Here is a 27,179-nt window from a genome sequence, read left to right as displayed (position 1 = left end):
AATACCAAAAAGAACTCAAAGAGGAATTTACTTCTCTTCAAAAAAAAAAAAAGAAAAAAAGAAAGAGGGATTTACTTTTATCCTTTGTTGTTTACAAATAAGGGAAAATTGTGTCAAGGCCCAATTTTAAGAACCCCATGTAACCAACCCTTTGAACGTTTTTTTCATGTGTTTTAGTCTCAAAAAAAACAGCCCTTACTCATTGCCAATTAAACATAGTGAGAGAAATAAAAACAAAAAAAATTCCTAATATGTCCTTATTTCCTCCTCTCTCTCTTCTCTCCAGATCCAATCTCCATAGCTCCTCCTTCCTCATCTCCCCTAACCAATCTCCTTCCTCCTCTCTCTCTCTTCCTCCTTTTTCTCTCAGACACCGACATCCCCCCCTCCGCCACCACCGATGTTGGGTGTATGCTCCGGTCATGTTGTCTGCTTCTTCGGTCTTGCTCTCCGCCACCACCAACCTCGAGCACACCCTCCTTCCTCCTATCTCTTCTCTCCAAATCTAATCTCCATGGCTCCTCCTTCCTCCTCTGCTCTCCTCTCTCCGAACTCATCTCCTTCTTCCTCTCTCCTTCTTCCTTTTTTTTCTCTTAGACATCGATATCCCTCTCCGCCACCACCGACTTTGGGTGCACGCTCCTACCATGTTGTCTCCTTCTTCGGCCTCGGCCTCTTCCACCTCCAAATCCGAGCGCACCCTCCTTCCTCCTCTCTCTTCTCTTCAGATCTAATCTTCATGGCTCCTCCTTCATCCTCTCCTCTCCTCTCCTCCTCTCTCCTAACTCATCTTCTTCCTCCTCTCTCCCTCTTTGTCCCTTTTCTCTCAGACACCGACATCCCCCTCCGTCACCACCGACTTTGGGTACACGCTCTGGCCATGTTGTCTTCTTTTTTGGCCTCGCCCGCCACCTTGGCTGCAAGTTTCACAAAACCTATAAGCTATTGGTTTTTTAAAAGAAATTTGTAATTTCTATTTGTACATAGTGAAAAGATGAAAATATAAAGAAATACTGGCTAAATGTGATTTTTGTTTGACAATTCTTGATGTTAAGTTAAGTACAAGGCGGATGTTAAGTCTAATGGGTTGGAAATAAAGTTCAAGTGCTTGTATGTTAAGTCTATTGGGTTGAATAATAAGTCCAAGAGCTTATATGTTACATCTTTTAGGTCAAATAATAAGTCTAAAGGTGGAACTTTAAGTGTAATGGATTATATATTAAGTCTAATTTATTGAATGTTAAGTATAATTTATTACATGTTAAGCCTAATGTGTTGTATGTCAAGTCTAATCGGTGTGTTGTTAATTCTAATTGATTGAATGTTAAGTCTATAGAGTTGGAAGTGAAGTTCAATGGCTTATATGCTATGTCTATTGGGTTGAATAATAAATATAAATGTATAATGTTAAGTGTAATGGGTTATATGCTAAGTTTTATTTGTTAAATATTAAGTATAATTTGTTACATGTTAAGTCTAATGCGTTATACGTTAAGTCTAGTTAGTGTGATGTTAATTCTAATTGGTTCAATATTAAGTCTATAGAGTTGAATATTAAGTCTAATCAGTTAAATGTTAAACCTAATTGAAAGATATTTTTTATCTAATGAAAAACATGTTATTTATAATGAAAATAATATTAAGTCTAAACTGTCTCATGTTAATTCTAATGAGAGGAATGTCAAGTCTAATTCGTTGAATGTTAATTCTAATTAGATGAATGTCAGGTCTAATAAGGGCATTTTTAAGTCTAATCGGAAGATTGTCAAGTCTAATCTATTGAATGTTAAGTCTCGTTTGTTAACTCGAATTGGTTCAATGTATTGGGTTGAATAATAAGTCTAAGGGCTTGTATATTAAGTCTATTGGGTTGAATAATAAGTCTGAAGGTGGAATGTTAAGTGTAATAGATTATATGTTAAGTCTAATTTGTTAAATGTTAAGTATAATTTGTTACATGTTAAGTCTAATGCATTGTGTGCTAAGTCTAATTGGCGTGATGTTAATTCTAATAAGGGCATTTTGAGTTTTTTTATTTTTTCTCTCTCTGTGCTTAGTTGGCAAGAAATAGACTTAGTATTCAACTCTATATAGTTAACATACAACCAATTAGACTTAGCATCACGCCAATTAGACTAAGCATACAACGCATTAGATTTAACATGTAACAAGTTACTTTTAATATTCAATAAATTAGACTTAATCCATTACACTTAACATTCCACATTTAGACTTATTATTCAACCTAATAGAGTTAACATACAAGCCATTGAACTTATTATTCAATGCAGTAGACTTAACATGTAAGGCATTGGACTTCACTTCCAACTCATTAGACTTAACATTCCACCTTGGACTTGAACTTAACATCAAAAATTATCAAATAAAAATCACATTCAGCTAGTATTTCTTTAAAAATTTTATCTTTTCATGATGTTCAAAAATAAATTATAAATTTATTTTAAAAAACTAAATTTTTATGGGTCTTGTGGAACTTGCACCTAAGGTGGTAGAGGGCGAGACCGAAGAAGGAGACAACATGCCTGGAGCGTGCACCCAAGGTTGGTGGTGGTGGAGGGGGATGTAAGTGTCTTAGAGAAAAAGGAGGAAGAGGTGGAGAGGAGGAAGGATATGTATTAGGAGAATGAGAAAAAAGTTGAAGGGGCTGGTTACATGGGGCTCTTAAAATTGAGGCCTTGACACAAGTTTCTCTAAATTATATTTGATATTGGATGGTGATGATGATGATAATAATAATAATAATAATAATAATGTTATTATTATTTTCTGTATTAGAGGTATTAGAGTAGACATGTTATATTTTGTTCGCTTATGTGAAAGAATGTTAATATAATTTGTTGTGATAGGTTTGTCTTTATCATGACAAATATTAGGCATTATATGCAAATTAGTGAAAAAATATTATCAAAGATATTAGAAAACCATCATTCATATGAGCTTTATTAAAGAGTTGTATATTTGAAGAAAATATTTAGGTTGCAATTAAATCGAAATATCCTACTTCAATGAAGGAGATACGAAAAAACTTATGAGATTGCTAAGCATATTAAGTTGGTTATCGTACAAATAGAAAAAGACAAAGTAAAATGAAAAAGGTTGTTTTTAAACGTTAAAAGTTTTAAGAAGTGCATATAGAATGATTTGATTTGTTTAAGATTATCGATAATATATATATATATATATATATCATACTCCCTTCAAAAGCACAAGTTTAGAAAAATATTTAATGGTCAATAATACCCTTCACTATTTTAAATATTTTATTTGTATCTTAATCTATCATAGTCATAATTATCTCCTATCATAATCGTATGTGAACTACCTATAGCTTAACAAATTTAAAAAATAACATCAATAAATTATATAAAATATCTTTATGGTATTAGTTTTTAAGATAAAAAATTATACATAGCTAACATATAATACATGAAGTATTGTAAAAAAAACCTAAAAAGTTTTAAAATTACACAAAATACCCTAAAAATTCAAAATTATAAAAACCACCATGATGTCTCAAAACTTAAAATAACAAACAAAGAAACACCATTAAAATTAAAATTAGAAACAAACACCTTGAAATTTAAAGTTCATGGCTTACAAATAACATAGATGAATTTAAGGGATTATCATGATGCACTTGAAAATTTCTGACATTTTAAAACTTGAAATAATAAACGTAAAATTAAGAAGTTAACAGCCTATAAAAAATTTTAAAATTTTAATTAACACACTCAATGTCTAAAAATTATAGAAACACCCTCAAAAGTTCAAATTATAAAAAACCATCCTAAAATTCTAAACTTTTAAAATTTACAAACAACAAAAGACGAATTCAAAAGATTACCCTCAGGCACCTTAATTTGTCGAAATTAACGTTAAATTAAGTTACAAAAATTATATAATAAACTCCATGAAAATTAAAAAATATCAAAAAACTCTGAAAATTTAAAATTTATAACCAGTATACATTAGATCTCGAAACTATTGGTAGATCGCTGAAATTTAAATTTTTCTAAAATTAATCTATAGTTTTAATAATTACAAAAAACACCTTCAAAATTTTAGAGTTGTAAGAAATATCCTAAAATTTAAAAAATTACTAGCAACACGTAAAACATAAAAAGTTACAAGTACCAAACTTAAAAGTAAGTTTTTAACAGGGCCAGAGGCCCTGTTTTTCTTCAAAAAAAAAGTAAGTTTTTAAAAAACACTCCCAAAGTTTAAAAAATTACAAATCACGCCCTCAAAGTTCAAAACCATAAAAATGGCTAAAATTTTAAAACTTGGAAAAGAAAAGTGTAATTGTTTGGTATTCTTTCATTTATATATATAATTTTCAATTTAGGGTTTACTATCCCTTTTCAGCATTTAAAAATAATATATATTGATATTGGTAAGCAAAATCAATAAGAATCGATTAAAAACATCTGGTTAAGGAGTAAAAGTTTGAAAATGTTAATGTTTAAAAAAATTATCACCACCATATAAATTAAAGTAAATGCATATAAATTTACTAATAAGTTGAAGCAACAAAAATACATTAGTGACATTAATTGATAGATTTTTATATCCATAAAAAATGTTAAAAGACTATAATATAATAGCTTAGTATTAATTAATTATAATTTAAAAATATTAATTATGATGTTAATAATATTTATAGGGTAAAAGAATATAATGAATTACATGAGGAAACTATAAGAATATTCAGAGATACCCTTCAAAAGAATCAAGCTATTTCCATTGCAAAAGAGAAAGTGATGGAAATAAATCTAAAATTCAGATAACGTCCATGAATCACTTGAATTGGCATCAACATAAGACATTACTATTAAAGAAGCACTCACTGAGTTACATTAAAAAATAATTTAATAACTTTTATCCCAATCAAAGAAGAATTCTCTATGGAAGATATAAGAAAAATTTAGTAAGTATTCATAAATTTTATACTTTGTTCTTCAAATACTAAAGAAATTAAATATTAATATTATAACCTAAGGCAAATTAGTAATAAAAAATACAGGTATTTAGTTTAGATATTTGTGGAAAATATGAGGGATACAATAAAAGGTAATATTATTGACATAACAGAAACTCTTATTGGATGTACATCAGAAGAATTCATTACAGAAAAAGATGTAGCTTCTAATCTTATTTAAGTAATAAATTAGGAACACAAAGAATTTCATATATATGAAATTAACATTTATCTCATTGAAATAGAAAAAATTAAAGTTTATATTTTAAACAGATTGTGTTGAAAAACAGAAATACATTTGACTTCTTTGTGAAATTAAACGAGAAGATAAAAGATTAACGAGCTCGGGAAAGATAACAGCACAAAAAATACAACTCCAGCATAATGTCACAATCGATGTAGATGATGAAGACACTAATCTAGAATTGCCCGGGAAAAAGATAAATATGAAGAATAATTGATTTTAGCTTAATAAAAAAAATAAAACAGAAAGAATAAAAAGACAATTTTTTTATAATATTTAATAGAATTGTTTAATTATTTTGAGTTAAATTAGAAATCTTTAGAAGAGAGTTTCATGAATTTTCCAGTACTTTTATATTCTTATGTGGATGTTTTTATCATATAAAAGTATAATAGAGTTAACATTAATCTTTAGTTTATAATTTTTTATAAAGCCCATCAAGGAGCAAACTTCATATTATCTTTTGTATCGTTTTAACATATTTTTAATCAATCATTTTGTCTTAGTTTTAAATACACACACAAACACACACACTCTCTCTCCAAACAACTTATAGTAGTGCTTTGTATAGTTTGTCCCAAGTTGACTTGTAGGTGATTGATGCACATTTTCATATTAGTAGGCTTTAATTTTCGAAGTCTTATTGTTGACGAGTTGAGGGAATTATGCAAAACATGATATATATGGACATTTTATGATATGAAGGTAATTGGTGTTCCTTTTCCTTTCATTCATCTTTAAACTATTTATGATTTTTATATAACATTATCGTTGACGATAGTTATATACCATGTAAAATTTCTTTGATTCAATATTTAATGTTTTATTGATCGGTCTTTTAATTAAGAGTAGGTTTAATCTGTTAAACTTTTCTTATCTGCTAACCAGAAGTTGACTACTGATAAATTGTGACCTCACCCCATTATTTTCCATTCTTGCATAAATATGAAGATCTGGGTATAATTTGGAAATATGAACATGTTAGGTGTTCAGATACAAAATTAACACAGATTTGGTGCTCTAAGAGCAGCTCCAATCGTTCTGGAAAACTGCAAAGTGCAGCCAAACCAAATTCCAACCGGACGGCAATTTTTAGAGTTGAGCTGCAAAAATTGATTTGAGGCTGCAAATTTGGAGATTTCTCTCCAAATTTGCAGCCAACTCTATATTACTATTCGTTTTTGCTTTCTATGTAATAGTCGTGGATTTAGTAATATGAATGTCTGTTTAATTTAATCAGATTGCCTATTTTATATTAATACATATATTAATACATTTAATAATATTATTTATATTATATAACTTTTATTTTTTTATTTTTTAAATATTCAAAATGAGAGTAATATTAAATAATATTAATTGAAATATAAAATTCCAAGAACCAAGTAATTAAAAATAAAAATATATTATAATTTAAAGACAATTATCTATTTCTTATTATCAATTCATTAAAGAAAATTAATTTTATTTAAATATATGATTACATTATATATTTTTAAAATAAGTAAAAGAATTAAAAAATTGAGAGAAATTGAAATGGAGTTGGAAATAGAGGAGTGTGGTTGGAGTTACATAACTCTATTTTAGCATATTCTAAGGAATATGCCAAAGTTTGGGCTCCAAAATAGAGCCTCACATTGGAGAAGCTCTAAACTGAAAAAAAGCTCTAGAAGCTAAATATGTAATCAGAAAATTTCGCTGCAAGAACTTTGATACTCCTTTGACCCTCCCTCTCTGATAATTAATAATAAAAAATAATAAAATAAAATAAAATCGGCAGCAAAATGGGAGAAGAGCAGAGCATAGATCAGTTCAAAGGCCAATCTCGCCTCCCCAAATTCGCCACCCCAAGGCGCTACGATCTCAAGCTCAAGCCCGACCTCTCCACCTGCAAGTTCACCGGAACCCTAGACATCACGGTCGATGTCGTCGCCGACACTAGATTCCTCGTCCTCAATGCCGCCGATCTCACCGTCGACAACGATTCTATCTGTTTTAGAGTTCCAGAATCGTCCAAGGTATCAAAATCTAGCCTCATTTTGCTCATCATGAGAAAAAGTTTGATTCTTATCTTGATTTCAGGAGCTTTCCCCTTCGGAGGTTGTTTTGGTGGAAGAGGACGAGATCTTGGTGTTAGGGTTTGATGATCGGCTTCCGATTGGGGACGGTGTTTTGGGAATTTCGTTTGCTGGAACCCTAAATGATCAGATGAGAGGGTTTTATAGAAGGTAAAGATGACATCTTTGCACCGTGATTACTTATTTTTATGGATTTTTATTGTATGTGGTTTTTATGCAGTACGTATGAGTACAATGGAGAGAAGAAGAACATGGCGGTCACTCAGTTTGAGTCTGTCGATGCCAGGCGATGTTTTCCTTGCTGGGACGAGCCTGCATTTAAGGTATATCGATTCTTGCTCATGTCAATGGTTGCTTATGCATTATTAGAAGTAGTCTGTGTTCATGAAGATGCTCGTTTGTATTTCTTACATTTGACAAATCCAATTCAAAAATTTCATGTTTGCTACATCCATTGTGCTCGTATATTTTTTGTTACTTCCGTGCACTTTCTAGATAAGCAGGAGTTCTCTTTTTTGGCAGAAAGAGAAGGAAGAAATTTTTTTTTTGAAACTCCTGATCTACGTTCGATTTAATTAGGAATTTGTTAGAAACTTAGAACATATAAATACACTTCCATGCAAATTCCAGCTGGTAGAAAATTACCGCTGCAATACTTGTTCCAAAATCCATAATTGCAGAGTGTCCTCTCAAGGCTGGAGTCACTATTGTGATACCATCATAGATTTTAAAGTCAGCACAGACTGAAAAAAAAGCACATAGTTGGAAATATCTGTATAAACTCAGCTTGTCCAGTTTGACCCCTCTTTCTCATTGGCTTGGGATTGAAAGAATTGAAATGCTTGTTTGAAAAGTTTGTTGTAAACTTGTAATCTGAGCAGGTCACCTGTCTCAGATTCTTAATTACCACTATGCATTGTTTAATGGCCATGTATTTCTACTTCAGATTCATCTGTATTGAGTTGTGCATGGATTACGATCCAATACATGGATTGTGGCATCCTAGTTGTAGTTATGCTTGTATGGAAAAATGTGTTGTAATCTGAACAGGTTACCTGTCTCAGATTCTTAATTACCACTATGCATTGCTTAATGGCCATGTATTTCTACTTCAAATTCATCTGTATTGAGTTGTGCATGGATTACGATCCAATACATGGATTGTGGCATCTTAGTTGTAGTTATGCTTACAATGAAGAGTTGCTTCTGGAATGGATCTGAGCTCATTAAAAGTATTTTTTATTCTGCTAGTGATTTGAAAAGACGAATTTAATTTGATTTACTGATGCATTCACTCAGGCTAATTTCAAGATATCATTGGCTGTACCCACTGAGCTAGTAGCATTGTCAAATATGCCAGTTATTGAAGAAAAAGTTGATGGGCCTGTGAAGACTCTTTATTTCGAGGAGTCCCCAGTTATGTCAACCTATTTGGTTGCAATGGTTGTTGGTTTGTTCGATTATGTAGAGGCTATCTCACCAGATGGTATGGTTAATTTATATATCACCCAATCTGGGAGCTCCTCTCTTCTTCTTCCTACTTCTTAATCTCTAAAGCCATATTTCTGTGACATTTATTCAGGAGTCACTGTTCGTGTATATTGTCAAGTTGGTAAGAGCAATCAAGGGAAATTTGCTCTGGATGTCGCTGTGCGAACATTGGATCTGTACAAGAGGTACTTTTGTCCCATACGCTGATTTTATTTCCTTTTGTGTAGGTTGGAACTTGTAGTACACCAAAGCCTCTGCGTAAGTGTTTTGGGTTGCTTCTTTGTTTGGTAGTTTTTGTTTCTTTATTTGTGTTGGTAAAATATTTCAATCTGTTTATACTGCCATATCTTTTCAACATGATAAACTGTATAATAATTCTAAGGTCAAATTTCACCACGGTTGCTTTGAGTGATCAAGCATGTATCTTGCAACCATTGATGAGTTACTTCCTGTTGTCACCTAGATATTTTGATGTGCCTTATGTGCTCCCAAAATTGGATATGGTCGCAATTCCTGATTTTGCTGCTGGGGCTATGGAGAATTATGGCTTAGTTACATATAGGGAAACAGCTTTACTTTATGATGATCTCCATTCAGCAGCTTCGGGCAAACAATCGGTGAGCTGAACTGATCATTCTGTATGCACTTGATTTTAGTGTATATTAATCTTTCAATGGTTTTCATTGAGATATGAGATTAGTTTCATGGAATGTTTGTTCTTCCCTAATTTAGAGCTTTATTGTGTGGGCCCCTAATTCTAAGGTGTTTCATCATAACTGCTATTGGTGTTGGGTTTGACCAGTATTGATGGTTCTGGATTTGATCTTTAATGAGCACTAAATTGAGTTATCTGAATCCGTTTTTTCAGGTAGTTATTACTGTTGCTCATGAATTGGCACACCAATGGTTCGGGAACCTTGTCACGATGGAGTGGTGGACACATTTGTGGCTTAACGAGGGATTTGCCACATGGGTAATCATGATTATCCTCTTTGAATCATTTCCAACCATTTCAATATTATGTGCCAGGGAGCTAATACACATCTTATGAACTGCTACTCTTACAGATGAGCTATTTAGCAGCAGATTCTTTATTTCCCGAATGGAATATTTGGATTCAATTTCTTGATGACAATATTTCAGGTTTTAACCTTGATGCACTTTCCGAATCACATCCTATAGAGGTATAGCTCTTTTGTTGTCTCTATCTGGCTACCACCTCCATGTTCCTTTAGGCCCTGATGGGTTTAAAACCATTTAGCTACACATGTTTGAAAATTGAAACACATCACAATTTTCATTATAAACTCTCATATGACAAATTGATGTGTCATAGCAAATTCTTGAAATGCTTTTGCTGATACATTAATAATTGTCTAACCATATCACAATGGTGTTATAATAGCCTTACCTTAAATATAGCACCTGTGCTTTTTGTTGTCAAACCAGCAAATGCTTGGACCATATGTTAAACACTTACCTATTGGAATCCCAACATATATGAAGTTTTCCTTCGTGCAATCATTTTTGATACCCCATCAGATATTTTTCTATGATGTCCGATATTTTTCCATGATTTCTGATCTGTAACCTTGATGTCCATATTCACACGAGAGATGTAGAAGAAAATCAAGAAAAGCACGCTCATTATATAATTTAACGAGTTGCAATAAATTGTAACTAGTAACCCTGTCAGTATAATAGTGTTGCTTGGTAATTTTGGGTCAAATTTACAGTTAGAATTAATGTACTCTGCATTTGAATATTTGAAATTAAACAATTCATCTGTATTGAAGTATCATTGGGCCAGGTTTACTAATATTATGAAAGAATTATTTTAGTAATTTTGGTTTTTCATTAAACATATTAACTGCAGACACTTTATGCGACTATAAGCTTTCAGTTTTTTGGAGTAATTGCTTTTGAGCAATATTAAAACAATTGGAATCTGCATGGGAGGTAGACTGCTGGAAATGACCAACTTTTTATTGTAGAGATTCAAAATAAGTATGGGTGCATGACCGGGATATTAACTTTTTTTTTGGGGGGGTGTGGGGGGTGTGGGACAAGAAGTATTCTATTATGCATCCTACATTGTTCTGTCACCTTTAAGGCTTCATATGGCATTCACTCTTAACAGTATTATTGTCCTATTTTTGCTGATCGGGTGTTACCTCTGTTTCAGGTTGATATAAACCATGCCAGTGAGGTTGATGAAATTTTTGACTCGATAAGCTATGACAAAGGAGCCTCTGTTATTAGAATGCTGCAAAGTTACCTTGGTGCTTCATGTTTTCAGGTTGGAGATGGGTTGATTTTCTTTCCCACATTATGTAGCTAATAATCATTAGGTTATTTAATAAACCTCTTCGATGTATAGAGGGGAATCCTGTTCTTTCTAATGGATTTTGTTTAGTTAGTTTAGATACTAGCCAGTAAATAAAAAAGCGTGAGAAAAGAATGCCATAAGGCTTCCCTTAACAATATTTGGAAAATTTGGCTGAATTTGTCTTTGGTTGTCATCTTAAGCACTCATTCTCACTCCAGGCTGTCAGTAGAAAATTGTTTCTGTTCTTGAGCTTTCTTAATACTTCAGCTGTGCTTCTGTATAGTAAATGTCACATCCATACATTGTTATTTGTAGTGTGTTCTATCACATTGTTGTTTCCTTTAAAACCTAATGCTTTAATATTTCATTTTCTTTCTAGAAATCACTGGCTTCATATATAAAAAAATATGCTTATTCAAATGCTAAGACCGAAGATCTATGGGCTGTTCTTGAAGAGGAGTCTGGTGAACCTGTAAAGATGATAATGAATACATGGACAAAGCAAAAGGGCTATCCTGTTGTTTATGTGACAGTTAAAGATAATGCTTTGGAGTTTGTACAGGTTTGTCTATGATTTCTAGCTTTTCTGTTTCTCTGCTTAAAATGAGTGAATCTAAAATCTTATTGTATTATTTGTTGTATAGATTGGCTATATTGTACCTGTAATTATCACACCTGGAAGAAATATTTCTATTAACAGAGGAAAGGAAGGAAACAAGTACTTGTGGAGTTTGCATATAGATCGATGTTAATAAAGTGAGGCTAAGTTTGTCCTAAGATTTCATTACCAGTGACAGTTAGGCTACACCCACCAGTTATCAAGGCAATAAAAATGCATACTGTTGAGTGTCATTTAACATAATGGTGGCATGGCGATAAGCTATGATAGAATAATCGTTTTTCATAACTAAGAATTATCTTGAAGGCTTACAACAATGGACATCTATTGGACAATTGATGGCTGCATTTTTTTCACCTATAAAATATTATCTCCAGGGCATCCTATGCCTCTTGGGTGTGTTTTTTTTTTCTTTCCCAGTATCTCCTTATTTCAATTCCATGCCACCATTTAATACTTACAGAGGAGGAAAATCATGTGCTGTGCAATATACTCTGTTTTTCTTAGAAATAGTTTCTTCAAATGTTTATGGCAGTCCCCTTATTTTTGTTGTACAATATTTGTTCAAGCTTGTGGAATGCTTTCCGCAGAAAGCAGATTGAAGTGGTAAGGCACCGCTTAGGCTTTTTTTGGCTTTACCAGCAAAAAACGAAAAAATGGCAACGTAAAAACACAGTCCAATTTAAATATGTATTAATATTAAAAAAATCAAGAAAAATATAAATTTTTTACAAATGCATATTTGATGATTTATAGAGATCCTAAGTCTGAAATCAACATATTTAATACTATTAAGTTGTTAAAATTAACAGATTTTACTATTTAGTAGCTAAAATCACATGATACTCACTATCTCACATGATTCACGAACTTTAATTAGATCTGATGCAATGAACTAAAAATATTTTAGTAAAAAGAACATGGAATTAATAATTATACATGCTGGTTGACGCAAACTACGCCGAACGAAAAACATTGTCATTCGTGGAGAGGAACTTAGGAGATGTTGGAGGTGGCAGTGGAGGAGCTAAGGAGCTGGTGAAGGTGGTAGAGGACCTGAGGAGGTGGTGGAGACGACGAGAGAGGAGCTCGAGGTGTTGTGAGATGGTGGAGGCGGCAGAAGGGGAGTTGAGGAGGCGGCGGGCGACGGCTTAAGGCAAGGTCTTAAAAAATTGACACCTAGCTCACTTAGTTACCTGCCTAGGCTAGACTGTACCTAGGCTACTTGCCTAGAATTTGGGAGTGTACGGAAGTGTGGGCCGCTTACATGGAGCACCACTTAGGTATTTGCCGTGATTTTTTCCTTTGCAGCCTCCACTTTATCCAACCTCCTCCAGCCTCTTCCACTAATTATGAACAACTCCACCTCCGACTTTCAAAAACATTCTCCGTCACCGCTTAAAAAAGAAAGAAATCTGCTTAGGTGTCTGGTGCCTAGTGTTGTCTATACTATACCATTGTCATTCATTATCAATTATCATAACTAAAAGATAAAAAATAGGAAAACCATCTAGATCCCGCCTAGGCTCTAATGCTCTAATGCCGGGTACAATGCCTAGGCCACCTAGCGCTTTCTGGAACATTGACTTGAGGCGATGAGAGAGGAGGGATTTTGTCGGCAGGAGAGGAGCTGAAATGAAGGTGATGGCTATAGATGTTTCCCTTAGGTGCTGGGTCGGGTTAAGAAATAGAAGGAGAAAGAAATGAGAGGTTTTAATAAGCGGGTCTGAATTGGTCAGGTTTGTAATTCACAAACCTGTTTTTGATAAACCAAATAAAGTGCCCAAAGCGCTTTTCGACGCTTCTTAGTGCCTAATCGCGCATTTTGCCACCTTTTCGAGTGAAAAGCACTGCGGATACTCCCCCCTGCCTCGCTTAAGGATAAATTGGAGTGGCTCATGACTGTTTCCGCTTAGGCGTCCGCCTTTTGGCTGCTTCAGAGCTCTTTTTTTTTAAATATAATTTGTTATTGGTTGCCACATATAAAGAATATGACGTTAAAAAATATGCATACTGAAATTAGGCATGGAGAAGAAATGCATGGATCTTGATGCATTTAAAAGGCTACAACAACTCATACTTGCATAGAACTTGTCTCTCATGTCGGCAACCCAGACATGGACCATAGGCTAGATATTTTGGGTTGGTCTGTTTATTATGGTCAAGTTTTTTTTAATAAAAAAAAGAGTGAAGGGTCAAAGGGAAGAATCTTCTCTGTCAATGTCTTCTCATCATCTCCATGTACTATCATTGGCTTGGTCATATGTTAGGACAACTCCATTGTTATTTTAATTGTTATGACACTATTTTATACTTGTTAAAGTATATTATAACCTTCAGGTTTTACCAAAAACATCAGAGTTTGGCTGTAGATGGAAGAGACATTAAGATGATATAAGAGCAATCCTAATCAAATTCTGCCAGGTAAACATTGAAAATGGATTTTAAGAACTTACTGATAGTTTCAACCGATAAAAAGGGTACCCTCAACTTTAGGTTGAAAAGGTTAACCAGAAACTCTCACTAAAATCTAGGGTTTTGACGTAGTGAAAGAGACTTTAAGAGTCTACATCAAGAATGCATTTTGAATGGCCTTAATTTGTACTTGACCAAACTTTGTTAGTTGGTCATCTCATTTAGCCTATTCCTGATATGTTTTTTTTATTTACTTCTTCATCTGGGAATCTGAGAATGCAAGTTAGCGTGCAAGTGATAGAACAAATGCATTAGTATATTAACCAAGAGGGTCTTTTTGTAGTTGAAACCACAGATTTAGTTGAAAACATTTTTCAATCGAATCAACATTTTGTGTTATCCATGCATAGTCTTGTTAGTTCTCATTTGAAGCCTGTTTCTAACATGTTTTTATTTTTTTCCTACTTCCCTCATCTTTGAATGCAGGTTAATGTACAAGTGATATAGCAGATGTATTAATTTATTAATTAAGTTCCTTTTGTAGTTGAAACCGTAGATTTTGTGGATAACAATTTTTAGTTGAAACCTACATATCTTATCCTATGCATATACTGTGCATATATTGTTAGGTTGATCCATTTTCAAGGTCAATATGGGGCTGCCTGGTTCGTGGATTGTAGTTTGATACATGCTATGGATCTAGAAAAATCCATACGCAAAATTTTATTTGTTGGCAATGGATATTAAAGTATTAAAGTATATTTAAATGAGGTGCAAAATCCAACCAAATGTTGTTCGGTTGCATGTGCAATTCATTAAGGATATGAGGCCAATCACAAATTTGAGTGAAATCAGTATATATTTTAGGGTATTATGTTTGATGCATCTATCCTATGTGGCAACCCAAATTCATGGGATGAAGGTTTAAAAAACAAACGATGTATTTAATAACAATCTATTATTTTAAGCTTGTGGTCTCATTTTTCAATGCAAAAGCACCAATATGCATGAAAACAAACACAAACGGCCCCTTAATGTTTTTGTCTAATAAAATTGAAAAATTGACTGCCACAATTGATGTAGGACGGATTCACATGTGAATCTTATTGAAGGTTAGGTGAATATTTGATAAATATTTTATTAGGATTTTATAAGATCTTTCTTTTTTGGTAGGTTTTGATTTTATGTTATGTAATCTTTTATTCGAGGTAGGATTTTGATGCGAAACGAAACAGGGGGTCTATCAGAATCAGCGATTTAATTCGAACAACGCAACGTTTCGCCAAAATTCATAATATTCGGTAGGAAATTAATTAAAGTAGTTAACGTGACAGATGGATTTTAACAAGATTTGCAACGATAATTATGAACAATTCCAATCTTAAACAACCTAATCGCAATACTCATTATCATTGCATAAGTTCGACAATCAATATTAATTTTTAGCAGTCACATGTTCAGATACTCTCAACTCACAATTATAATCTGAGCAGTGAAATATATGATAAGAATTTAGAGATGAACTAATCATGCAATTAACTAATAAAGTGAAATTAGCAGAAAAAATACTGAGTACAAAGAAAATGATACCGTCGTCCGACTGAACTGGAATTGAATCACCTATGTAGCATTAACGTATATCTAGACCTTCATAGTCTTAGAATGTAGGATTCATCAAGTGTACAGGTGGAGGAACAGGTCATAACTGGTCTTTTGATGCTTCATATAAGATTAAATTCTTTATGCATATGGTTGACACGTGCATATGATTTCTGAGATTTGCCTTCCTGCTCTAATTTTTGGACCCCAGTGCTTTTCAAGATTTGGAACGAACCCAGGCCTCTTTATGCCTGGATGACTGGTGGAGGAAAATTTGCCTGAAACGTTGGTTCTTTGGAGAGGATCTCGGTGGAGTCTTCAGTGTGGCTGAGGATGGTGGCGAGGCTAGACGGTGACGCGGTTGAAGCGAGGACCGATCTATTTCTGTGGCGGGGCTGCTCGTCAAAGAGAATAGCAGGGAAGGGGGAGTTGGGGTGACAATGGTCTGAGGGTGGCGGTGAAAGGAGCGGGGTTGGCGCTGGTTGTCGGGGAAAGAAGAGAGCTGGAGGTGTTGGTTGCTATTAGGAGCGTGGGACAGGGAAGGGAGCCGTGGCTGTTCTGGTAAGAGTGGTGAAGGGAGATCGGAACAGGAAAGGGAGCAGGGGTGGTCGCAGTGGCTGGAGGAAGAGAAAGGGGACTGGGGCTTGAGGCGGTTGTCGAGTGGTGGAGGACAGGGAGGAGGACGCAGTTGGTGACGAGGGCATCAGAGTTGGAGGCGGCAGAGGCGGAGATAGGGGAGGGCGGCAGGGAGAAAACTCGACTCCGTCGAGTTAGCTGCAGAAGCTTGTGATCTTCAATATAATCTACTTGCATCTTAATCTGTCATCATATACTTTCCTGCATCTCAAATCATTAGTTAAATTGCATTGTAAATTCACCATCTAAAATATTATCAAAATTCACTGTTGCATGGGTGAATATATAGAAGTGGGGGTAAAGTGAAACATCTCTCAGAAACAATGAGCTAGGGTCAGGCTTATATCAGTGGACTGTCAATAACATTGTGAACTGTTTAATCACTCAATATTGAGAATAGAACTATGACCAAATCGATAATATAAATGTTGCTATTAATTATTTCAAGAGTTAGAAAAGCTCATAAATATCATGTCAAATCTTAAACAGCTATAAAGAAACTGTTTTGGACAAGTCCAAACCATCTAAAATATCAGCATTAACGGTTTTAAATTATGTCCTGACTTCATATCATTCATTTCAGTTAACAATGTATTTATTCAAGTTAGATCACTGATTCCCCATTATATGATCAATGCAAAATAAAAATGATGTAAATCAACTCAATTGTTCATGATGAAATGCAGACTCAAACAATGTGATCAATGACAGATGTAAACTCAACGAAGTGTTCAATATGCATAACGTCCTCTATCAAATGGAATAATTAGGTGTTCATTCGTTAATATGCAAAACAAATTTCTCGTTCTAACAGTGATAGTGAGGAACATGCAAACACATGCGTGAAAGATGAGTGTTTTGGTGCACTTGACATGAGAGAAAAAGGAAATGAAAACACTCGTGCCACAACTTGTATCCTTAATCACTATATTTTCCCAAAATGGATCAGTGTATGTGTGAGTGACTATCGGGACAATGCATGTGGGTTTGACATTTAATATGGTAGTTATTTCACTAGGCTCAATTTGGTATTCAACTTCCATACAGATATCCGATTGAATCGCTTTAGGACCCATATCAGGAACGTGTTGGGGATCATGTTGGTCCGGGAGGACTCTGTGGGGAACATCAACAGCGTTTTCAATCACTGGAGTTGGTTCAGAAAGAGTTGGAGTTTCGATTTCAAGAACAACTTCAGGGATAACATCAGTGGACTCTGTGATCAAAGGGGTAGCTTGGGGAATAGTCGGAGTATTGTCATTGCATGAAACTTTAGTGAACTCCACAATTACAGAGGTAGTTTCAGAATGAACGGAAGTGCGTGGAATTTTAATTTTACTATACTGGAATTCCTTTGCAGAGTTAATTTCTATCAAATCTACGGCCTGATTAACGGTTTTCTCAAGAATAGATTTTGATTCTGTCATATGCGGCTTATTAATTTTAACTGGTGGAAGGTATTCCTTTTTTAGTTCGTCAGCCATTTCTTGCCAAGTTAAAATTGGTAACTCATCACTAATATATCTTAATGTTTCGAATTTGAACCAATATTGGCAGGCTGGCCCGGTGAGTTTCATTGCCGCAAACTTGACTTTTTGTGGTTCCGTCATGGCATACTAGTCAAAGTATCGATCCATGTTCTTCAGCCAATTCAAGAAAGTTTGTGGGCCGAGTTTACCGTCAAAGGTTGGTGGATCAGACACTGGTTGAGGTGGGGGTCGATGAACGACGTACCCATGACCTTGCGGTGGGTATCCATAGCCTTGACTTTGTGGCGACGGAGTTGCAACACGCGCTCCTTCAAGCCTAGCAAACCTTTCGTTGGTTTCATTCTGGAAATTTGTTAAGCTCTGGGCTACGACACCTATTTGTCTTTTTACCTCATCGAATTTCTTAAGGAATTCAAAAGACATGCTGGACTCACTAACTGATTGACTTGACTCACCTAAGGTAGATCTGTACGAGTGGTCATGCACTAACAATGAGATGAGATGAATGGTGTGCACAAACAACTAAATGGGATGAATGCGTTTTTTTTAATATCAAATAAAAGACTCAACTAATCTAAAAAATAAAAAAATAAAAAAATAAAAAAAATTCCTACCCTAGAACCATGCTCTGATACCAAAAATGATGCGAAACGAAACAGGGGGTCTATCAGAATCAACGATTTAATTCGAACAACGCAACGTTTCGTCAAAATTCATAATATTCGGTAGGAAATTAATTAAAGTAGTTAACGTGACAGATGGATTTTAACAAGATTTGCAACGATAATTATGAACAATTCCAATCTTAAACAACCTAATCGCAATACTCATTATCATTGCATAAGTTCGACAATCAATATTAATTTTTAGCAGTCACATGTTCAGATACTCTCAACTCACAATTATAATCTGAGCAGTGAAATATATGATAAGAATTTAGAGATGAACTAATCATGCAATTAACTAATAAAGTGAAATTAGCAGAAAAAAATACTGAGTACAAAGAAAATGATACCGTCGTCCGACTGAACTGGAATTGAATCACCTATGTAGCATTAACGGATATCTAGACCTTCATAGTCTTAGAATGTAGGATTCATCAAGTGTACAGGTGGAGGAACAGGTCATAACTGGTCTTTTGATGCTTCATATAAGATTAAATTCTTTATGCATATGGTTGACACGTGCATATGATTTCTGAGATTTGCCTTCCTGCTCTAATTTTTGGACCCCAGTGCTTTTCAAGATTTGGAACGAACCCAGGCCTCTTTATGCCTGGATGACTGGTGGAGGAAAATTTGCCTGAAACGTTGGTTCTTTGGAGAGGATCTCGGTGGAGTCTTCAGTGTGGCTGAGGATGGCGGCGAGGCTAGACGGTGACGCGGTTGAAGCGAGGACCGATCTATTCCTGTGGCGGGGCTGCTCGTCAAAGAGAATAGCAGGGAAGGGGGAGTTGGGGTGACAATGGTCTGAGGGTGGCGGTGAAAGGAGCGGGGTTGGCGCTGGTTGTCGGGGAAAGAAGAGAGCTGGAGGTGTTGGTTGCTATTAGGAGCGTGGGACAGGGAAGGTGGAGGCGCTGGTGGTGATTGGTGCTGCGTGGCTGCAAGGGGATGGTGCTTGGGCGGGTTTGTGGGAGAAGATGAAGGCACTGATGGTCGGATTTTTGTGGAAGAGGAGAAGGATGGGGATGAGCTTCTGGCGGCTGAGAAGAGAAAAGAGAAAATATTGGCCTAGGGTTTCACACCCCTGGATGTTTCACACAAACAGTTAGGCTAATACCATATTTTTCTTTCAATTCTTCAAATCCATTTTCATTCTGATTACAACCATGCTTTTATAGAGCAATTACAAAATTTGAAATCTCACACAGAATCCCTCAAATCTCTCACTTATTAACTACTAAATTAAACAACAATTCAAAATTTAAAATTCAAATTTCAAAAATTAAAAACTAAGCTAATATGGAAGATTTCCAATTCTTGTTCTCATCAGAAATGTTCTTTCTTTTCATTGATAGATAGTAGCTCTCTCTATTTTTGTTCTATTCATTTTATACAAGAAAAATATCATAAGGGAACCCAGTAGCCTATTGCTCGATACTAGCTGTCTAAATTCACTTTTTTAATGCTCCTAGCCCTCTAAATTTGGTGCCATATCACCAGTAATTAAAAAAAAAAACCACAATGCTCTTGAGTATATTAACCGCTCCCACCCTTTTTCATAGATCGTGTGTATTCTCTCTCTCTCTCATCTCTCTCTTCTTTCTCCCCCAAGTCAATCCTTAACTCAATTAATCGGCCATTTTTTATTCTCTTGGAGGCGCTGGTGGTGATTGGTGCTGCGTGGCTGCAAGGGGATGGTGCTTGGGCGGGTTTGTGGGAGAAGATGAAGGCACTGATGGTCGGATTTTTGTGGAAGAGGAGAAGGATGGGGATGAGCTTCTGGCGGCTGAGAAGTGAAAAGAGAAAATATTGGCCTAGGGTTTCACACCCCTGGATGTTTCACACAAACAGTTAGACTAATACCATATTTTTCTTTCAATTCTTCAAATCCATTTTCATTCTGATTACAACCATGCTTTTATAGAGCAATTACAAAATTTGAAATCTCACACAGAATCCCTCAAATCTCTCACTTATTAACTACTAAATTAAACAACAATTCAAAATTTAAAATTCAAATTTCAAAAATTAAAAACTAAGCTAATATGGAAGATTTCCAATTCTTGTTCTCATCAGATTTCTTTTGGATTTAGTTATGATATTACTTTTTGATTTAGTTAGGATTTATATTTCATTCCACCTTTTTAAGTTTGTTAGGGTTAGATTTAGTTAGGATTTTGATTTACTGCCAAATTTGGTCTATCATCTCTCTCTTCTCTTCTATAAATAAGATGTAATCCTCCATGTGAAATGGACTATGATGAATAAAATGAAAGGTTCTTGAGATATGAATATCTTGTTGAGCATGTGAATTGTTTGTTGGGTGTGAAGCCCTTACGTGTGAAGCCTATTCTCTAGTGGGGTGTGAAGCCCTAGGGTTTGAAGCCTACTCTTCAGTGGGATATGAAGCCATTAGGTGTGAAGCTTATTTATCTAAATCCTCTCTTTTTTCCCCCTAGTTTCCAAATCGTAGCCCTAGTCATGTCCCCCATCAACAATGAGGGGTGAGGGAGCAAGGGATTCGATCTAAAGATGGGAAAACTAAAGATAAAAGAGGATTTAGATAAATAAGCTTCCAACAAAAAGGATTCACACCTTATCCACACATGGGTATTCGGTCTTAAGGTGGGAGAACTAAAAATAAAAGAGGATTTAGATGAATAAACTTCACACTGAAGGGTTTCCATAGGTGCGGGTACCGATATGAGTAAGGTACGCGACAAATTTATAAAAAGTAGGATATGGTAGCACTTCTATATATACAAATTGAAATTAATAATTTACATGTAATCAATTTTGTTTTTTCATTCACATGTTATAAAACTAAAAAAATTCCTATAATATTTTTATGATGAGAAATATGTATCTAAGGAGCCACTTTAGATTGAACCTAAGGATGCACCTTGAAGATTAGATTATATGCAATCAATTTATTTGATCCTCTCCGTTTATTTTGATCTATATGATTTGGATGTCATGTAAACCAAAAATTAGGCATATTGGGTTGGTTTTACTAATGCATCAAGTGATAGTAAAATTAACGGTTTTATGACAACATAACAAAAGAGTCAATGAAAAATATGTGTTAGAAATATTCACATGTCATGATTTTTATGTTGTAGATGTTTTAAGACATTTAGATCATGATGAATGGAGCGGATCGTCCATTAAAGTAGCCTAATTCATCCATTGAGAGGTGCATCCTTAGATGTACCCTAAGGAGTCTCCTTAGGTACATATTACCCTTTTATGTTTCATTTATTAAGGATATTATAAATTGGAAAATCATTCGTTTTTGAACTAGACGCCTAAATGACCCTTTAAATTCATACTTTTGAACTAGGTATGGCCTAAAACGAAGCCAACCTGTGTGCAATGAGTTGCAGTGAGTTACAGACGTGGATGTAAAGTGTAAATAAACATCCAAGAAGTGTATGATGAGTCTTTTAAACTACATGTATTATATGATTGAGTACACTTCTCAGTAAATGTATGCATATTCAAAGAGTGTCCAAGGATGTCAAAGAAACTTCTTTTTCTTTTTATTGAATACACGTCGCAGTTAATGTCTTCAACGTTCCTTTTTTCCATTAAAAAAAGGAGTGTCGAAGACACGGGTATGGAAGGCCAGTCACGGTGTTGGGGTAGCTTAGCACAACGCTAAAGAATAGACTTCACACTTAAGGGCTTCACATGCTACTAAAGAATGCATTTCACACCTAAGAGCTTCATGCCCAAGGAGACAATTCACCTGTCAAAGCACTTCACATGCTCAAGAAGGGAAGCAATTCACATGCTTGACAATTTTCATAACTTCATTTCATGGCCCATCTTCATGCAGGATTACATCAAATGTTTTCTTAAAAAGAAAGATCCTAAAAAATCCTATTGACTTTTAATCGACGGTCCACAATCGTTCTGCACCAGTTATTGATCCAGATTGGGTGCAATATGATTAAACGCGCCAACATTTTATGCTTGAACAATCAATTTGTTTCTCGTTCAAAGTATATGAGAGAGAACGGTTTAACTTATCTATTAACAGCATTCAATCGATAGTTCTTAAAAGCAGCAATATGAGGTATTTATAGTGACTAATCCTGATTCCGTGGAAGAAGGGAACAGTGGACATAACAATTCATGAAACCACTTGGTGTATGGTGAACACTAGTATCCACATGTTCTATATATAATCATGCCCATACTTTTCCTTTTCATTTGCAAAATAATAGTTTGTCGGAATGCAAAATGCAACAGTCCTTTTAAAGTCTTGCCATGTTGGACACAAATATTTTATTATTTCTAATATGAAATCTTGTTTCCTCATTGCAGTCACATTTCCTGGCAGACGGGTCTGTTGGTGATGGACAATGGATTGTTCCAATAACACTATGTTGTAATTCATATGATAATCAGAAAAAGATTCTACTCAAAACAAAATCTGATAAGCTGGACATTGGGGAGGTTATTGGCTCTCCAAATGGTAACACTACCTTGATGGGTAAAATCACCAACATAAAAGATGGACGCAATTGGATTAAGTTCAACGTTGACCAAACAGGCTTCTACAGGGTGAGTTATGATGCTGGGCTTGCAGCTGCACTCATAAGCGCGATAAATGAAAATCAGCTGTCTGCGATGGATAGATATGGTAATATGACTTCATTTTATGCTGTCCGCTCTTTTCAGTAATGCTAACTAGTTTTCTTATATTACATTTCCAATTCAGGTCTTTTAGATGATTCATTTGCGTTGTGCATGGCTTGCAAGCAGACATTATCATCCTTGTTATTGTTATTGAATGCTTACAGGAAAGAGCTTGAGTATACTGTGCTGTCACACATAATCACTGTATGTTTTACTGCATTCCGTTATTTTCTTCTTTCCGATTAGCTCCATCAGCATACTGACAGGTTTTTAGCTCCGCAGGTAAGTGGTAAAGTTGTATATGTGGCAGCTGATGCCATTCCTGAATTGTTAGGTGATATCAAGCAATTTTTTATCGACCTTCTCAAATTTTCTGCAGAGTGAGTTTCTTTAATCATAATAAGACCATTTCCCCCTTTGGTCTTATTATCTGCTGTGCTGATATAGTAAACTCACTTAAAGATTTGAAGTAATATAGCATTTTCTTATATTATTGAAAAATATATTTTCTTATCCTCTCTTATTTCATTATCTTTTCTTGGATCAATTCTTAGAAACTAACAGAAACTTTTGTGTAAGTTATCAGATCGGTATATTTTGTTGACCCTAAGTACCAACTTGGTATTTTCATACTCCGGCGATGATAAAGTATATTAAGTGGAACACGACTGACAACAAGGCCTATTTTTTGGCCAGAGTGGTAGGTAGTTTGGGCTCATTCTTTTGAGCTGAAAAGTTTTTTTTTCCTTTTTCCCCTCAAATTAGTGCTCAAAAGGGCATGGATCAAATTGGGTTTTCTTTTTCCTCCTAGGATTAAAATTAGGTTAGGGAAATTGAAATTAGGTTAAGCAATCTCTGTAATTTGGGGAAGAATCATTCTCTCCCTCACATGGAGAGATAATAGAGGTGAAAGAGAAGGGGGGGAAATTTTGGGATTTTTTAAAGAACGGTTAGGTAAATATCATGCTTATCCTTGGCCACATAAGCCCAATTAAGCCACATAAGATGCATCTGATGTTTAGTCACTGGAAATTTTGCTCCGGCCAAAAAATAGGTCGTTGACCATGTTCCATTATATAGACCTTAGCGTCGCCGAAGTAAGAAAATATACCAAGTAAGTACTTAGAGTCAACAAAATATACCAATCTGGTAATTTAGCTGCAACTTTTTTATCATTTGCCAAAAAAATTACTCTATTGTCAAAAAGTGCCAAGCGGTATGAACTTTCTCTAAAACTTTTCGATAACGTCTGTTTCTGCCCCCTGTTACTGACAAAATTGAGTTAGTTTGTGAACCAATGGCCAACATGTTATCCTGGTTTTGAGTGAAAATGGAGAAGAATTGTAAAAGAACTTGGGACAGTTCTTGGAAGTTTTCTATATTTAAGTATGCGTATAGTAGTTTTACAAGAGAGGCTGAAGTTGTGGTTCTATAGCTCTATAAGCCTATTTCCTTTGAAAACAGATTTGATACTCACTATTTATGATAATATTCTCTATTCTATAATTCATAAGGTTTAAACTTCAATAGATTACAAATAAAACAATGTAGGAGAGAATAAAAAATAAAGCACATTTCATATAGGATCTTTACAGTCATTCCCAGAACAGCCATTTATTACCATGCTGCAACAATGTAATGTAACTTCAGCTCTTGTTCTTCTCACGAAAGTATTTCCAACAATTTCACTTCTCTTTCTGTTAAAAAAAAGAGGAAAACTATAAGAATGTTTCTTCATGTTGCAGAGTTGTTGATAATGATCTTGATGGAGTTCCATTACAGTTTGAAACCCTTATGTTTTACCTGCTTCCTTGTTAGTCTTGTATCTTTTGGGTTTACATACTGGAGATGCTAGATGTGTCTTTCTTGTTGTTGTTTTAATGTAGCTTAGAGCAACTTTGCCTATGACGTGTTGAAGGTTTCAAACACAATAGTAAAGTTTATGAGATTTGATGGAATTAATACTTTTAAGTATAAAATAAGTCTTGGTTAAAGGAGGAAGAGACTATTGACAACCAGGGACACTATAGCTTGTGTATTTAAGCGGTTTGTTGTTTTCAACTTTCGTTATGTATTTAACTATTGTTATTCACCATATCCCAGTTTTAAATTCAAAACTGCCTGATCTTATGTTACTCTGGATCTATGTTTATCAAATGATTTACTGGCAATAGAAGATAGTGATCTTGCTGACATGGTTGCAATCCAGAATGTCATTTATGAGCTCAAGATCCCAGTGAGCCAGAGACTTGGGATTGTTCTCGTCGAGGAAAAGGATAGTGACACCATGCCACATCCACAGGATGATGGACCAAAACCTGTTAAGATGAGACACGAGAAAATATTAGCATTTTTATGTAGTGAGGACTTGCGATTGTCAAGGATAAATTAGTTACTAGAAACATATATTTGGATTTTGGCATATACGAATTGTAATATAGTATGGATATATATATATATATTATATATATATATATATATATATATGATAGTAGTATATATATGAAGAAATGGGTATGCTTGTACGAAAGCACAAATTTGGTGCTTGTACTTAGCAGTGTCACACTTCTCATCCACAGTCATTGTCATTCCTCCAGCAACTTCTCAAGCGCATGTGTAGTGTGACCCTGCATGTTGCAATGAGTGGAGGGCAATGTGACACTTCACGTACCAAGCCAGTACCCATTTTCTCTCTCTCTCATCTCTCTCTCTATATATATATATTATATATATATAATATATATATATATATATTATATATGAAGAAATATGGGAGGAAATGGTATCAAACACTAGTTTTTGTGCTTAAATAAGTGAGGTGACACATTCCATCCGCTTATTCAAATGGAGGTCGCATTCACTATAGGTTAAGAAGTGAATAGGAACGAACAGCGGCTCACTACCAGCACAAAATTTTGCTTGGTACCGAGTGCTTTGCGGGAAGAACAGTTGCGCCTGTATATTCATTGGCTGGGCCTTCATTACCACTTTGATCTGTTACAATGAAAAAACAAAGATAGTCTTTTTAGTAAAGACGCGGTGACAGCATGAAAGAGAAAAAGTAAATCAGATTCCTCTCAAAACAAAACGCAAGAGTCTGTTTGCTCATCTCTTGCTTGGTGGTGCTTTTTTGCCTGTGACGGGGATGTTGATTCGTGGACCACCGGGGCACTCAGAGTCTGGTCCGGATAAATCGACACGGCTTTCGTGCTATCCGCAGGGGGATAATAGAAGCAGAGCTCGTCATGATCCGCGGAGATCTAGAAGCTATAAGCGTATACCTCGGGCTAAAGTGAAGGTAATAGCTCTTCTTAGTATCAACTGGCTAAGGCCGATACTAAGGATCTGCTGACGGCGATGAAGGCTCTGATTCAAGGCCTCTCGTCCTCTTGTTTGAAGCAACGGGCACTCTTCAGCTGCAGCGAAGGGCTTCGCCAGAGCTCTCCAATAATTCTCGCTTCCAAAATCAGCACCAAGGGGGAGGGTATTATAGGTGTGTAGAGGGTCTAGGGGGGTCCTAGGCGGGGTGCGGACCACCCTCCTGGTGTCTCGCCTTGGCCGAAGACACGCTACAGGGTGTCTGCGGTCCCAATGGCCGAGACACTTGGGGTGTCTCGACGGCCATGGGCCGAGACCCCCTGGTGTCTCGGCCACAGGCCGAGACACCCTAGGGTGTCTCGGCATGGCCGAGAGCACCGCGCCTGGGGTTCTAGGCTTTTCCTAGACACCACGCGGGGTATTTCGAGTCTGGTCCGGGACTCCGTTTAGGTTGTATTTTTGTTTGTTTCGCCGCGTAAGATTCTTCGTGCCGATTGGATTTGAGTGATTCCGGGTTGCGTTGGATTGCCGACGAAGAGTTTGACATCCGCTCTGGTGATTGATTATCTGTAGAGGGTGAGGCGTGAAGGGCGTTGTCCTTTTTGTGAACAGTGGCCGGGCTTCCACAGATTGTCGCGGGTCTTCGTGATTT

At 35.4% G+C, this 27,179-nt stretch overlaps 1 protein-coding gene across 1 annotated transcript in view; it reads left to right on the top strand.

Annotated features, from left to right (window-relative positions):
• LOC109851370 (aminopeptidase M1-like) overlaps positions 6,927-27,179 on the top strand; it is a 31,563-nt gene continuing 11,310 nt past the window's right edge. The window contains exons 1-13 of the mRNA XM_020421458.1: positions 6,927-7,261; positions 7,326-7,471; positions 7,542-7,644; positions 8,621-8,807; positions 8,904-8,997; positions 9,276-9,429; positions 9,681-9,785; positions 9,880-9,996; positions 10,998-11,111; positions 11,521-11,703; positions 22,895-23,213; positions 23,292-23,413; positions 23,492-23,589. Coding sequence (XP_020277047.1) covers positions 7,028-7,261; positions 7,326-7,471; positions 7,542-7,644; positions 8,621-8,807; positions 8,904-8,997; positions 9,276-9,429; positions 9,681-9,785; positions 9,880-9,996; positions 10,998-11,111; positions 11,521-11,703; positions 22,895-23,213; positions 23,292-23,413; positions 23,492-23,589 — 1,976 coding nt within the window. The 5' untranslated portion in view covers positions 6,927-7,027. The remainder of the gene's footprint in view (positions 7,262-7,325; positions 7,472-7,541; positions 7,645-8,620; positions 8,808-8,903; positions 8,998-9,275; positions 9,430-9,680; positions 9,786-9,879; positions 9,997-10,997; positions 11,112-11,520; positions 11,704-22,894; positions 23,214-23,291; positions 23,414-23,491; positions 23,590-27,179) is intronic.

This window comes from Asparagus officinalis, chromosome 8 (genome assembly GCF_001876935.1).
Source record: "Asparagus officinalis chromosome 8, Aspof.V1, whole genome shotgun sequence".
In the NCBI taxonomy this organism is placed as follows: domain Eukaryota; kingdom Viridiplantae; phylum Streptophyta; class Magnoliopsida; order Asparagales; family Asparagaceae; genus Asparagus; species Asparagus officinalis.
This window is presented reverse-complemented; position numbering and strand designations above follow the sequence as displayed.